Source organism: Heterodontus francisci, chromosome 31, assembly GCF_036365525.1.
Source record: "Heterodontus francisci isolate sHetFra1 chromosome 31, sHetFra1.hap1, whole genome shotgun sequence".
NCBI classification, from domain to species: domain Eukaryota; kingdom Metazoa; phylum Chordata; class Chondrichthyes; order Heterodontiformes; family Heterodontidae; genus Heterodontus; species Heterodontus francisci.
This window is the reverse complement of record NC_090401.1, coordinates 34,946,268-34,957,289: the sequence shown is the minus strand read 5'-3', so window position 1 is coordinate 34,957,289 and position 11,022 is coordinate 34,946,268. Positions and strand designations below refer to the sequence as shown.

Sequence of the window (11,022 nt, the reverse complement as noted above, 5' to 3'; positions counted from 1 at the left end):
GGCCGTCACTGGCTAGGTCAGCATTTATTGCCCATCCCTAATTGCCCTTGAGAAGGTGATGGTGAGCTGCCTTCTTGAACTGCTGCAGTCCATGTGAGGTAGGTACACCCACAGTGCTGTTAGGAAGGGAGTTCCAGGATTTTGACCCAGCGACAGTGAAGGAATGGCGATAGACTTCCAAGTGAGGATGGTGTGTGACTTAGAGGGAAACTTGCAGGTGGTGTTCCCATGTCCTTCGAGTTGGTAGAGGTCGCGGGTTTAGAAGGTGCTGTCTAAGGAGCCTTTGTGCGTTGCTGTAGTGCATCTTGTAGGTGGTACACAGTGCTGCCATTGTGCATTTGTAGATGGGGTGCCAATCAAGTGGGCTGCTTTGTCCTGGATGGTGTTGAGCTTCTTGAGTGTTGTTGGAGCTGCGCCCATCCAGGCAAATGGAGAGTATTCCATCACACTCCTGATTTGTGCCTTGTAGATGGTGGACAGTCTTTTTGGGGAGTCAGGAGGTGAGTTACTCGCCTCAGGATTCCTAGCCTCTGACCTGCTCTTGTAGCCAGGATATTTATATGGCTACTCCAGTTCAGTTTCTGGTCAATGGTAGCCCCCAGGATGTTGATAGTGGGGGATTCAGCGATTGGTAATGCCGTTGAATGTCAAGGGGACATGGTTAGAGTCTCTCTTGTTGGAGATGGTCATTGCCTGGCACTTGTGTGGCACGAATGTTACTTGCCACTTATCAGCCCAAGCCTGGATATTGTCCAGGTCTTGCTGCATTTCTGCCCGGGCTGCTTCAGTATGTGAGGAGTCATGAATGGTGCTGAACATTGTGCAATCATCAGCGAACATCCCCACTTCTGACCTTGTGATTGAAGGAAGGTCATCAGTGAAGCAGCTGAAGATGGTTCGTCCGTGGACACTACCCTGATGAACTCCTGCAATGATGTCCTGGAGCTGAGATGATTGACCTCCAACAACCACAACTATCTTCTTTTGCGCTAGATATGACTCCAATTCCCATTGACTTCAGTTTTGCTAGGGCTCCTTGATGCCATACTCAGTCAAATGATGTCATAATGTCAAGGGCAGTCACTCTCACCTCACCTCTTGAGTTCAGCTTTTTTGTCCATGTTTGAACCAAGGCTGTAATGAGGTCAGGAGCTGAATGGCCCTGGCGGAACCCAAATTGAGTGTCACTGAGCAGGTTATTGCTAAGCAAGTGCTGCTTGATGGCACTGTTGATGACACCTTCCATCACTTTACTGGTGATTGAGAGTAGACTGATGGGGCAGTAGAGGGGGAGGCGGTGGCTTAGTGGTATTGCCACTGGACTAGTAATCCAGAGACCCAGGGTATTGCTCAGGGGACATGGGTTCGAATCCCACCACAGCAGAAGGTGGAATTTGAATTCAATTAATAAATGAATTAAAAGCTAGTCTAATGATGGCCGTGAAACCATTGTCGATTGTTGTAAAAACCCATTTGGTTCACTAATGTCCTTTAGGGAAGGAAATCTACTGTCCTTACCTGGTCTGGCCTACATGTGACTCCAGACCCACAACAATGTGGTTGACTCTTAAATGCCACTCATTTGTATCTAACCACTACGAAGTCAATAAAAAAGAATGAAACCAGACGGACCACCCTGCATCAACCTAGGCACCGGAAACGACAACAGCAAACCTAGCCCTGTCGACCCTGCAAAGTCCTCCTTACTAACATCTGGGGGCTTGTGCCAAAGTTGGGAGATCTGTCCCACAGACAAGTCAAGCAACAGCCTGACAGAGTGAGTGTGACCATCAGTCAGTATATTAATAGAAGTACCTTGGTGATCCTGACTGATGTCTCCAGGTAATTTGAGATGGCATTTCCAGGTCCCTATAGTTTTGAGGCTTGGAGTTGGGCAAAAATTTCCACCCCTTGCTGCTCTGAGCCATGGGAATGTTTGGATAATGGAGCAGCTTGGAGTCAAATTTTAAATTTAAAAAAAAAAGTTTGGGTCAACATGTGACCGGGGCCTCTTTCAACAGAGCACGAGTCCATTAATGAATCTAAAGAAAAGTTACTTTCCATTGAAAGTGAAAAAATCAGATTCTCAACTCTTTGATTATGCAGTAACGGTTTGGTGCATGTGTCTTTCAACTTGAACTCAACAAGAGAAAACCAAAATGTTACTGACAAAATTAAATATGAAGAAATTAATATCAAATTAAATATCAGTCATTTTGTTCTATTGACAAGTGGTTGTGTATGGGAGAATTGCAGAATTGTTACAACATAAGAGGAGGCCATTCGGCACATGTCTGCACCAGCTCTGAGTGAGCAATTCAGTTAGTACCATTCCCCCGCCTTCCCATAACCCTGTACATTCGTCCTTTTCAGGTAACTATCTAATTCCCTTTTGAATGCCTCGATTGAACCTGCCTCCCTGTACTCTGGCAGTGCATTCCAGATCCTAACCACTTGCTGTGTGAAAAAGTTTTTCCTTATGTCGCCATTGCTTCTTTTGCTAATTGCCTTAAATCTGTGCCCTCTCGTTCTTGATCCTTTCATGAGTGAAAACAGTTTCTCCCTATCTACTCTGTCCTGACCCCTCATGATTTTGAATACCTCTATCCAATCTCCTCTCTGCCTTCTCTTCTCCAAGGAAAACAGTCCCAACGTCTCCAATCTGTCTTTGTAAATGAAGTTACTCATCCCTGGAACCATTCTTGTGAATCTTTTCTGCGCCCTGTTACAGCCGACCACTCTAGTCAAAGCCCCCAATCAAAATATATGATTCTGATTGTGGTGGGAGAAACGCACTGTTAATTAAATCCCGTCCCTCCATAGATCACCTAACATATCACCTAATTGTACCATCTATTAACCCCCGAAGGAGGCTAACCAAACCAGGTGTCTTTAAATCAACAAATCAACTGTTTAATTAGAGAAACGAAATTCTTAAACACTGAAGATATAAACAACATTTAAAATAGAAAAAATTAAGAGTCCTTGCAAATTTACAGTCCAATATTGCTTGAAGCCCTCACAGCCGTCCGATGGGGAAAATAGGGTTCTTCAACAGCAGTAAGTGATACTTTCCTTCCCCAGCGATGGATTTCAACAAATTAACAACTTGCAAACATTTTCAATAGAATCAATATGACTTTAGAGTTTTTGAGGGATAAAAGATTGTCACAGTCTAACTTCCCTTTCTTCGGTTTAAATTATCAGAGATCACTGTTTTTGCTTGACTTTTTTAGAATTTTGAGAGATAATAATTAAACAGACTAAATTCTCTTCCTTCAGGTTAAATGGCTGAGAGCTCTTCTTTCAGGTGCTAACACCAGCTGTCTGTCTGTGTTCTGTTAGAACAAACTGTCTTCAACTAAAAAGCCAGTTCAAAAAATAATTGCAACATTGTATATCCACACCTTGGTCCCTGAATGGCTGTTGTCAGATAACCAGGATGCATCCAGCAAATGGAGTTTTGGAATTTATTGCTAAAGGAATAGAATATAAAAGTAGGGAGGTGTTGCTGCAACTGTACAAGGCATTAGTGAGACTACACCTGGAGTATTGCGTACAGTTTTGGCCCCCTTACTTGAGGAGGGATGTAGTTGCATTGGAGGCAGTTCAGAGGAGTTTTGCTAGATTGATTCCAGAGATGAGGGGTTTATCTTATGAAGAGAGATTGAGCAGTTTAGGCCTTTACTCTCTCGAGTTTAGAAGAATGAGAGGAGATCTAATTGAGGTATATAAGGTGATTGACAAAGTAGACGTAGAGAGGATGTTTCCTCTTGTGGGGCAATCTAGAACGGGAGGTCATAGTTTTAGGATAAGGGGTAGCAGATTTAAAACAGAGATGAGGAAAAATTACTTCTCTCAAAGGCTCGTGAGTCTGTGAAATTCATTACCCCAGAGTGTGGTGGATGTCGTGATATTGAGTAAATTTAAGGAGGAGATACAGATTTTTAATTAGTAAAGGGTTGAAGGGTGATTGAGAACGGGCAGGAAAGTGGAGTTGAGGCCGAGATGAGATCCGCCTTGATCGTATTGAATGGCGGGGCAGGCTCAAGGGGCTGAATTGCCTACTCTTGCTCCTAGTTCTTATGATCTTATGTTCATTCTTTGAAGCTGGTTGTTTCCCTCTCCATATTCTTGTATCCAAAGGTAACTAAAATGCACTTTCTCCAACTCCTGAGGCTGTTAAAGCAGTACTGATCCTTTGCTGTCTTAGAAACACGCTTAGAAACTCCCAGAGAGAGAAAAAAAGACAGGATTTTGACAACCCTCTTCAGTGCTTTCACATCTTTCCTTAAATGCGGTGCCCAGAACTGGGCGCAGTACTCCATTTGAGGCCGAACTAGTGTTTTCTACAAGTTCAACATAACCACCTTGCTCTTGTACTCTAGGCCCCTATTAATGAAGCTTAGGATGCTGTATGCTTTATTAACCGTGCTCTCGACCTGTCCTGCCACCTTCAATGATTTATGCACATATACACCCTGGTCCCTCTGTTCCTGCACCCCCTTTAGAGTTGTACCCTTTATTTTATATTGTCTCTCCATGTTCTTCCTACCAAAATGAATCACTTCATATTTCTCTGCATTGAACTTCATCTGCCACTTGTCTGCCCGTTCCACCATCTTGCCTACGTCCTTTTGAAGTTCTATACCTTCCTCTTCACAGTTCACAATGCTTCCAAGTTTCGCATCATCTGCAAATTTTGAAATTGTGCCCTGTACACCAAGGTTTACATCATTAATATAGATTGGGAAGAGCAAGAGTCACAACACCCACCTCTGTGGCCATTACAAGCCACCTTCCAGCCCGAAAAACATCCATTAACCACTCCTCTCTGTTTCCTGTCATTCAGCAAATTTCGTATCCAAGTTGCTACTGTCCCTTTTGTTCCATGAGCTATAACTTTGCTTACAAATATGTTGTGTGGTACTATATCAAATGCCTTTTGGAAGTCCATGTACACCACATCAACAGCATTGACCTCATCCACCCTCTCTGTTACCTCTTCAAAAAAAACTGCAGAAAGTTAGTTAAACACTATTTTCCCGTAACAAATCCATACTAGATTTCCTTTAATTAACCTGCATTTGTCATGTGACTATTAATTTTGTCACTTATTATTCTTTCTAGAAGTTTTCCCACCACCGAAGTTAAACTGACTCGCCTGTAGTTGCTGGGCTTATCTTTGTATCCTTTTTTGCAATTCTCCAGTCCCCTGGCACCACTCGGAGTCTAAGGAAAACTGGAAAATTATGGCCAGTTCCTTCCCAATTTCCACTCACACTTCCCTCAGTATCCTTGGATGCATCTCATCCAGTCCTGGTGCTTTGTCAACTTTTAAGTATAGACACCCTATCTAATACCTCCTCATTAATTTTAAATCCTTTCTACTGTATTAATAACCACCTCTTTCACTGTGGCCTGGGTAACATCATTTTCTTTGGTAAAGACACTCCACCTTTTACCACCCATTTACTATTTATATGCCTATAGACAACTTTGGGATTCCCTTTTATGTTAGCTGCCAGTCTCTTCATACACTCCCTTCTCTTATTTGCTTTTTCACTTCCCCACTGAACCTTCTATATTCAGCCTGGTTTGCTATTGTATTATCTACCAGACATCTGTCACAAGCACACTTTTTCTTCTTCATCTTCATCTCTATCTCTTTTGTCATCCAAAGAGCTCTGGATTTATTTGCTGTACCTTTCCTCTTTGAGGAAATATACCTTGTCTGTGCCTGAACTATCTCTTCTTTAGTATTGCTGAAAACAGAGACATTTGTCAAGTTTTTCATCTTGCACTCATCAGGGGGAACTTGCAAGAATACCAATGTAAGAGAAAACAACAAATTAATACTGTATGAGAAGAGAGTGCTGATAGGTTGGCAAGTGGACTCTGATTGGTAGAGGCATTGCCATGGAAAATGCACCAGTTTATGGTGACTGACAGGTAACTGCCAAGCTTTGTTTGAAATTGAAACCAGGCAGCTTTACGCTGGTCAAGGCATTGCCCTGAGGAATGGACCAGCAAATGGCTGTCACTTATTTTGTTTTGCTGAAACAAGCGCAATGTGTACATGTTCTTTCTGTCTGCAAAGTAAGGGCCCTGTGTATTAATATATGTAGCTTCCAGTACACAAATGCGCCAAACTGCGAGCCTGACTGACCACCTTAAATTGGTTGTCAGAGTAACTCCTAGCACGCTGAGGATTATTTAGCAAATGTTGTCCAATCGCGGAATCACATCTAATGTTGGACACTGTTTTGAGTTTTTCAAGCACAGGCTGGTTGGGTACGGCCTGTACCTTGCCCATTGTGAACAGCAGAAGGGATATGTTGTATGATACGATCCACCAGCCTTTGGGACGTACAGCCTATATACCTAGCATCACACTGACATTGAAATTCATACATCACATTACTCATTTGTGTGATAGGCAGGACTTTTTTTGACTTGACAGCAGCATCCTGTTAGTAGCAAACACCACATGTGCTGCTACTGCATAGCAGCAGCATGAAACAGCTAGCTTCACCTGTTGCTCAAATCTTTGGGATACCTCCTCTTTGAAGGCAGCCCATTGTTCAGCTACTGTTTTTCCTGCCAACCTTTGACTCCAATTTATTTGGCACAGATCCATTCTTACCCAATTGAAGTTGGCTTTCCCCCAGTTAGTTATTCTTACTCTAGATTGTTCTTTGTCCTTTCCCATAGCTAAACAAAACCTTATGATACAATGATCACTGTCCCCTAAATGTTCTCCTCCTGATATTTGAGAAGGAACTATATGGCTGTTAAATGTATTTGGTGTTTTACATTGGCTGTGAAAATCCGCAAATTCCAGCAGTCAGCCAAAGATACGAGCCAACGTTTAATGAGGAATTAAAGGTCTCAAATCAGTTTAGCCCTGCAGTCAGTTATCAAAATTGGAAGAGCTGACAAGTCTCTAGTCGCATGAAAATGGCAAAAAAGTTGATCAAATTGAATTCTACACTAAAATAAGCTGTCCTCTTGCTTTGGACTTTGTGGTATTGACTGTTTTGCAGTGCTAGGAGGAAGTTTATAGGTTTAAGAGACACGGGGAGGAAATTGATTTGTGCTTGTGCAACAAAATTGTTGGAAGAAGGCATATATGCATCTGCAATATTTCAAAGTAAATAATTTCTCCTCATTTTTCATTAAGCTGCAAAGCATATGTGATTGCCATTAACAGATGATACAAATCCCCTCCAGATTTAATTTGGAAATTTTATTTGCTGCAGCCAAATACATAAGCTGACTCTAGCTGGCTCTCCATTTAAGGTGGAGGTGAGAAAGCAGGAAATCCTAAAATAAAAGCAAAATACTGCGGATGCTGGAAATCTGAAACAAAAACAAGAAATGCTGGATTCACTCAGCAGGTCTGGCAGCATCTGTGGAAAGAGAAGCAGAGTTAACGTTTCGGGTCAGTGACCCCGAAACGTTATCTCTGCTTCTCTTTCCACAGATGCTGCCAGACCTGCTGAGTGAATCCAGCATTTCTTGTTTTTGAAGCAGGAAATCCTGTTCGGTTGAGCCACCTTCAGGGACCTGAGTGCCTAATCACAAACTGGCATTGGAAACAGGTTAACTGTCAGACTCTTGGCCATGGAATGAGGCACTGAGAACACATTTTTTTGATAATTGAATGTTCCTTTATTCTAATACCTACCTAATGAGAAATTGTAATACCATCACTGTCTTCAGCAACACTTTATTTACTCAAAGACAATGAGCTTTAAAAGAGGAAGGAGTCACAAAAAGAAAAAATAGAAATACAAGCAATTAAGTATTCAATTTTACATGAGTCTGTATTACAATGCATTGATGCTCTGATGTCAGATGCCACTGTGCTGTCCTTCAATTATTGTTTCTAGTTTGTCACTTAAAGATTGAAGTTTTAATGTTTTTTTTTCTCATCCCAACAGATGATGATTGATGTGGTACCTGTGCTACCAGATATCCCATTGCCACTTATCCAGCCCAACTACAGACCTCTTCCTTCTGTGGATATGACTCCATTATCACCGCCAAAAAGGAAAGGTAAGTTTGCTTTAGGGGAGGCACAGTGGCGCAGTGGTTAGCACCGTAGCCTCACAGTTCCAGCGACCCGGGTTCAGTTCTGGGTACTGCCTGTGCAGAGTTTGCAAGCTGTCCCTGTGACCGCGTGGGTTTCTGCTGGGTGCTCCGGTTTCCTCCCACAGCCAAAGACTTACAGGTTGATAGGTAAATTGACCATTGTAAATTTCCTCTAGTGTAGGTAGGTGGTAGGAGAATGGTGGGGATGTGGTAGGGAATATGGGATTAATGTAGGATTAGTATAAATGGGTGGTTGTTGGTCGGCACAGACCTGGTGGGCCGAAGGGCCTGTTTCAGTGCTGTATCTCTAAACTAAACTAAAATTAATTGTAGGCCGAAATTTTAAATACGGCCATTGTGAGTGAATGGGACTTGGTGCAAATTAGGATAAATGCTGCAGAGTTTTGGATGAATTGACGTTTATGGCGGTTGCAAGTTGGAAGGCCAGCCTGGAGAGCATTGGAATGGTCGAGTCTAGTGTTGGCAAAGGCATTGATGAGGGTTTCATCAGCAGATGAACTGAGGCCGGAATTGAGACAGGTGATGTTACAGAGGTGGAAGTAGGCAGTCTTGATGATGGAGAAGTTATGAGGCTGGAAGTTCAGCTCAGAGTCAAATAGGAGGCCAAGATTGTGAACAGTTTGGGCAGGATTTTTCCAATTGAAAGGAAGTCCAGATGCCGGGGTCAAATTTGGGTTGTGCAGTTGCATGAGCGGGTGGCGGAACTCCTCGGGAATTTTCGCATCTGCAGCCAGGCTGGGGATCTGGCCAATAATGGCTGCTGGATGGGAGGAAGTTCTGGCATGTCAATGGAAGGTGCCATTTAGCAGCCTCGTAGGTGGCACAAAGAGGGCATTGGAAGGGGTGCTGAATAAGGGAGGCTTTGGAGGAATGGCCGGAGTCAGAGAAAGGGCGGCTCCACAATTCACTGACGCCTCCCTCGAGATGCTCCTGTAGGCGTCGAGGGAACGGAGAGAGGTGGAGTCCAGCAAGCCTCATGAAGAAAGCACGGTTGGAAGGGCCGTGGAAATCAGCTGTGGAGAGGTTGCGCAACATGGTTGCAATGCCAGAAGAGTTTCAATGACCTGGTGCAGTCTGGCAAGGTGAGTGGCATTCATAATAGCAAGCTCGCAGCCATGCATGTCTTAAATGGCAGCAATGAGATGTGAGGCATGATCAGGGACCAGAATCCACAGTGAGACGCAGAGTTGACTCTCACTGGAGGCCCATAATCAGTCAGAGTTAGTCGCTGCATTGACAAGACTGAATGGCCACTTGCAGCAGGCCTTCCAGTGGTGCAATGATGGACATAGAAAGTGGCACAGACTGACAAATACAGCTGGGTTGTGAGACAAGTGACACTGAGTATGTGTTCGCAGGAGAAGCATGCTCACAATACCAGGTGGTGGAGAAGAACTAGAGGTGGTGTGCCATTCATAGCTGTATTGCTTCTGAATGGAAGAGGAGGCAACAGAAAGAGGATGAGTTGGAGTGGGACAACCTGTCGCTGAAGGTCCATTGTTGTGGAGCCCATAGCGAGTAACATAATAGATGCGGTATCAAACCTTCTGACAAGTACTTGCTACGGTGCTTCTGTGGGCCTTGATGAACACAGGAAGCTCCAGAGCAAGGACAAGCGGAAGGAGTTGGTTGAAAGTGCAACTCATTAACATCACTTTTTTTTCCCCACAGGTCTAGAAACAGATGAGGAACTGACAACAGCTCTGGGACCATGAGACCTCAAAGGAGGATCTGCAATCTGTGGAGACTGCATCACACCAGTCCAGTGCACTCACCACCAATGCCAGATACTCTCAGTGGGCAGTTAGAAAGAGTGACACCAGCTGGTGAGCAAGGAACAGACATGCCTGAGTGGGTAACAGAGGCAGTGAGATCTGCGGCCACTCCCCATCGGAGGATTGAGGAAGGGCCCAATGATGCTCACCTTCACGCAGATGGCAAGCCTCAGGAGCCATCAGCAAAGCGGCAGATGCTGGAGCAGCAGCGTGAAATGTGTGGACATGTCCGAGCTCCCAGAGGCTGTTGGCATTCATGATCATATGATGGAGGAGTCCATTTATGCCATGATTGGCGGCATGTCTTTGGCATGTGAGCGTATGGCGTCTTCCATTGAGAGAGTGGTGATCCTCATGTAGAACCACATGCAGCACGCCACCGAGTGGATGATGAAGGTGCACCCTGACCTGCGCAGTATGGCCTCATCCATGAGCTGTATTGAGCGATGGAAAGGAGGGATGACCCTGAGATGGCTGGACCCATTGCCAGGTGTTCAACCACTCCAGGTAAGCAGGGTCGGGCAGGTGTGCCTTGAAAGCGCTGAGGATCGGGTGCCTGAAGATTATGGGGGCTCTTCTCAAGCTGCTCCTTGTGTTGACGGTGGATCCTTGACCCCTTTGACAGTGACACAAATGCTGCATAAAAACCCTGATGACAGAGGCAGCCCCTGTACAGGTGGTCCACCACCTGCCAGGCCGCTCTAGGGTTGAGGCACCCAGAGGACGTCCACCGTGGCCATCTCGTACACCAGAGCAGAAAAGGCAGTAGTCTGCCTCCACATCAACTGCAGGCACTGGGAGAGCACAGAAGCATTCATGTAAATCCACTTTGTAGTACTTGGGGTCTCACTGGATGATAGATGTTTGCTGAATGTGAAACATTAGATGTATGTGCAAAATTAAAGGTCTTTTAATGCATTCTTTAACGGTTCATCTGTTCATTTCTGCACCAGTGGGCCGTTACCAGATGGTGAACGCTTGAGATAGACGGCATGAATAGGTGTGCACAGAATAAGGGCAATGGTGAATGTAGCCCTTGGAATGATATAGTGACAGGGCCACTGAGCTGATAAGGGAGTTTAATAAAAGGCCACCAAGGTTACCTCGGAGAAGACTGATTTGTCTCCAG

At 44.5% G+C, this 11,022-nt stretch overlaps 1 protein-coding gene across 2 annotated transcripts in view; it reads left to right on the top strand.

Moving 5' to 3' along the window:
- Positions 1-11,022, top strand: part of eloa (elongin A) — a 55,920-nt gene that overhangs the window by 32,197 nt on the left and 12,701 nt on the right. For both annotated transcript variants that reach the window (XR_010968870.1, XM_068011269.1), the window contains exon 5: positions 7,947-8,061. Coding sequence is in view for 1 of the 2 variants with exons in the window: in XM_068011269.1 (XP_067867370.1) it covers positions 7,947-8,061 (115 nt within the window). In the remaining variant the exon portion in view is untranslated. The remainder of the gene's footprint in view (positions 1-7,946; positions 8,062-11,022) is intronic.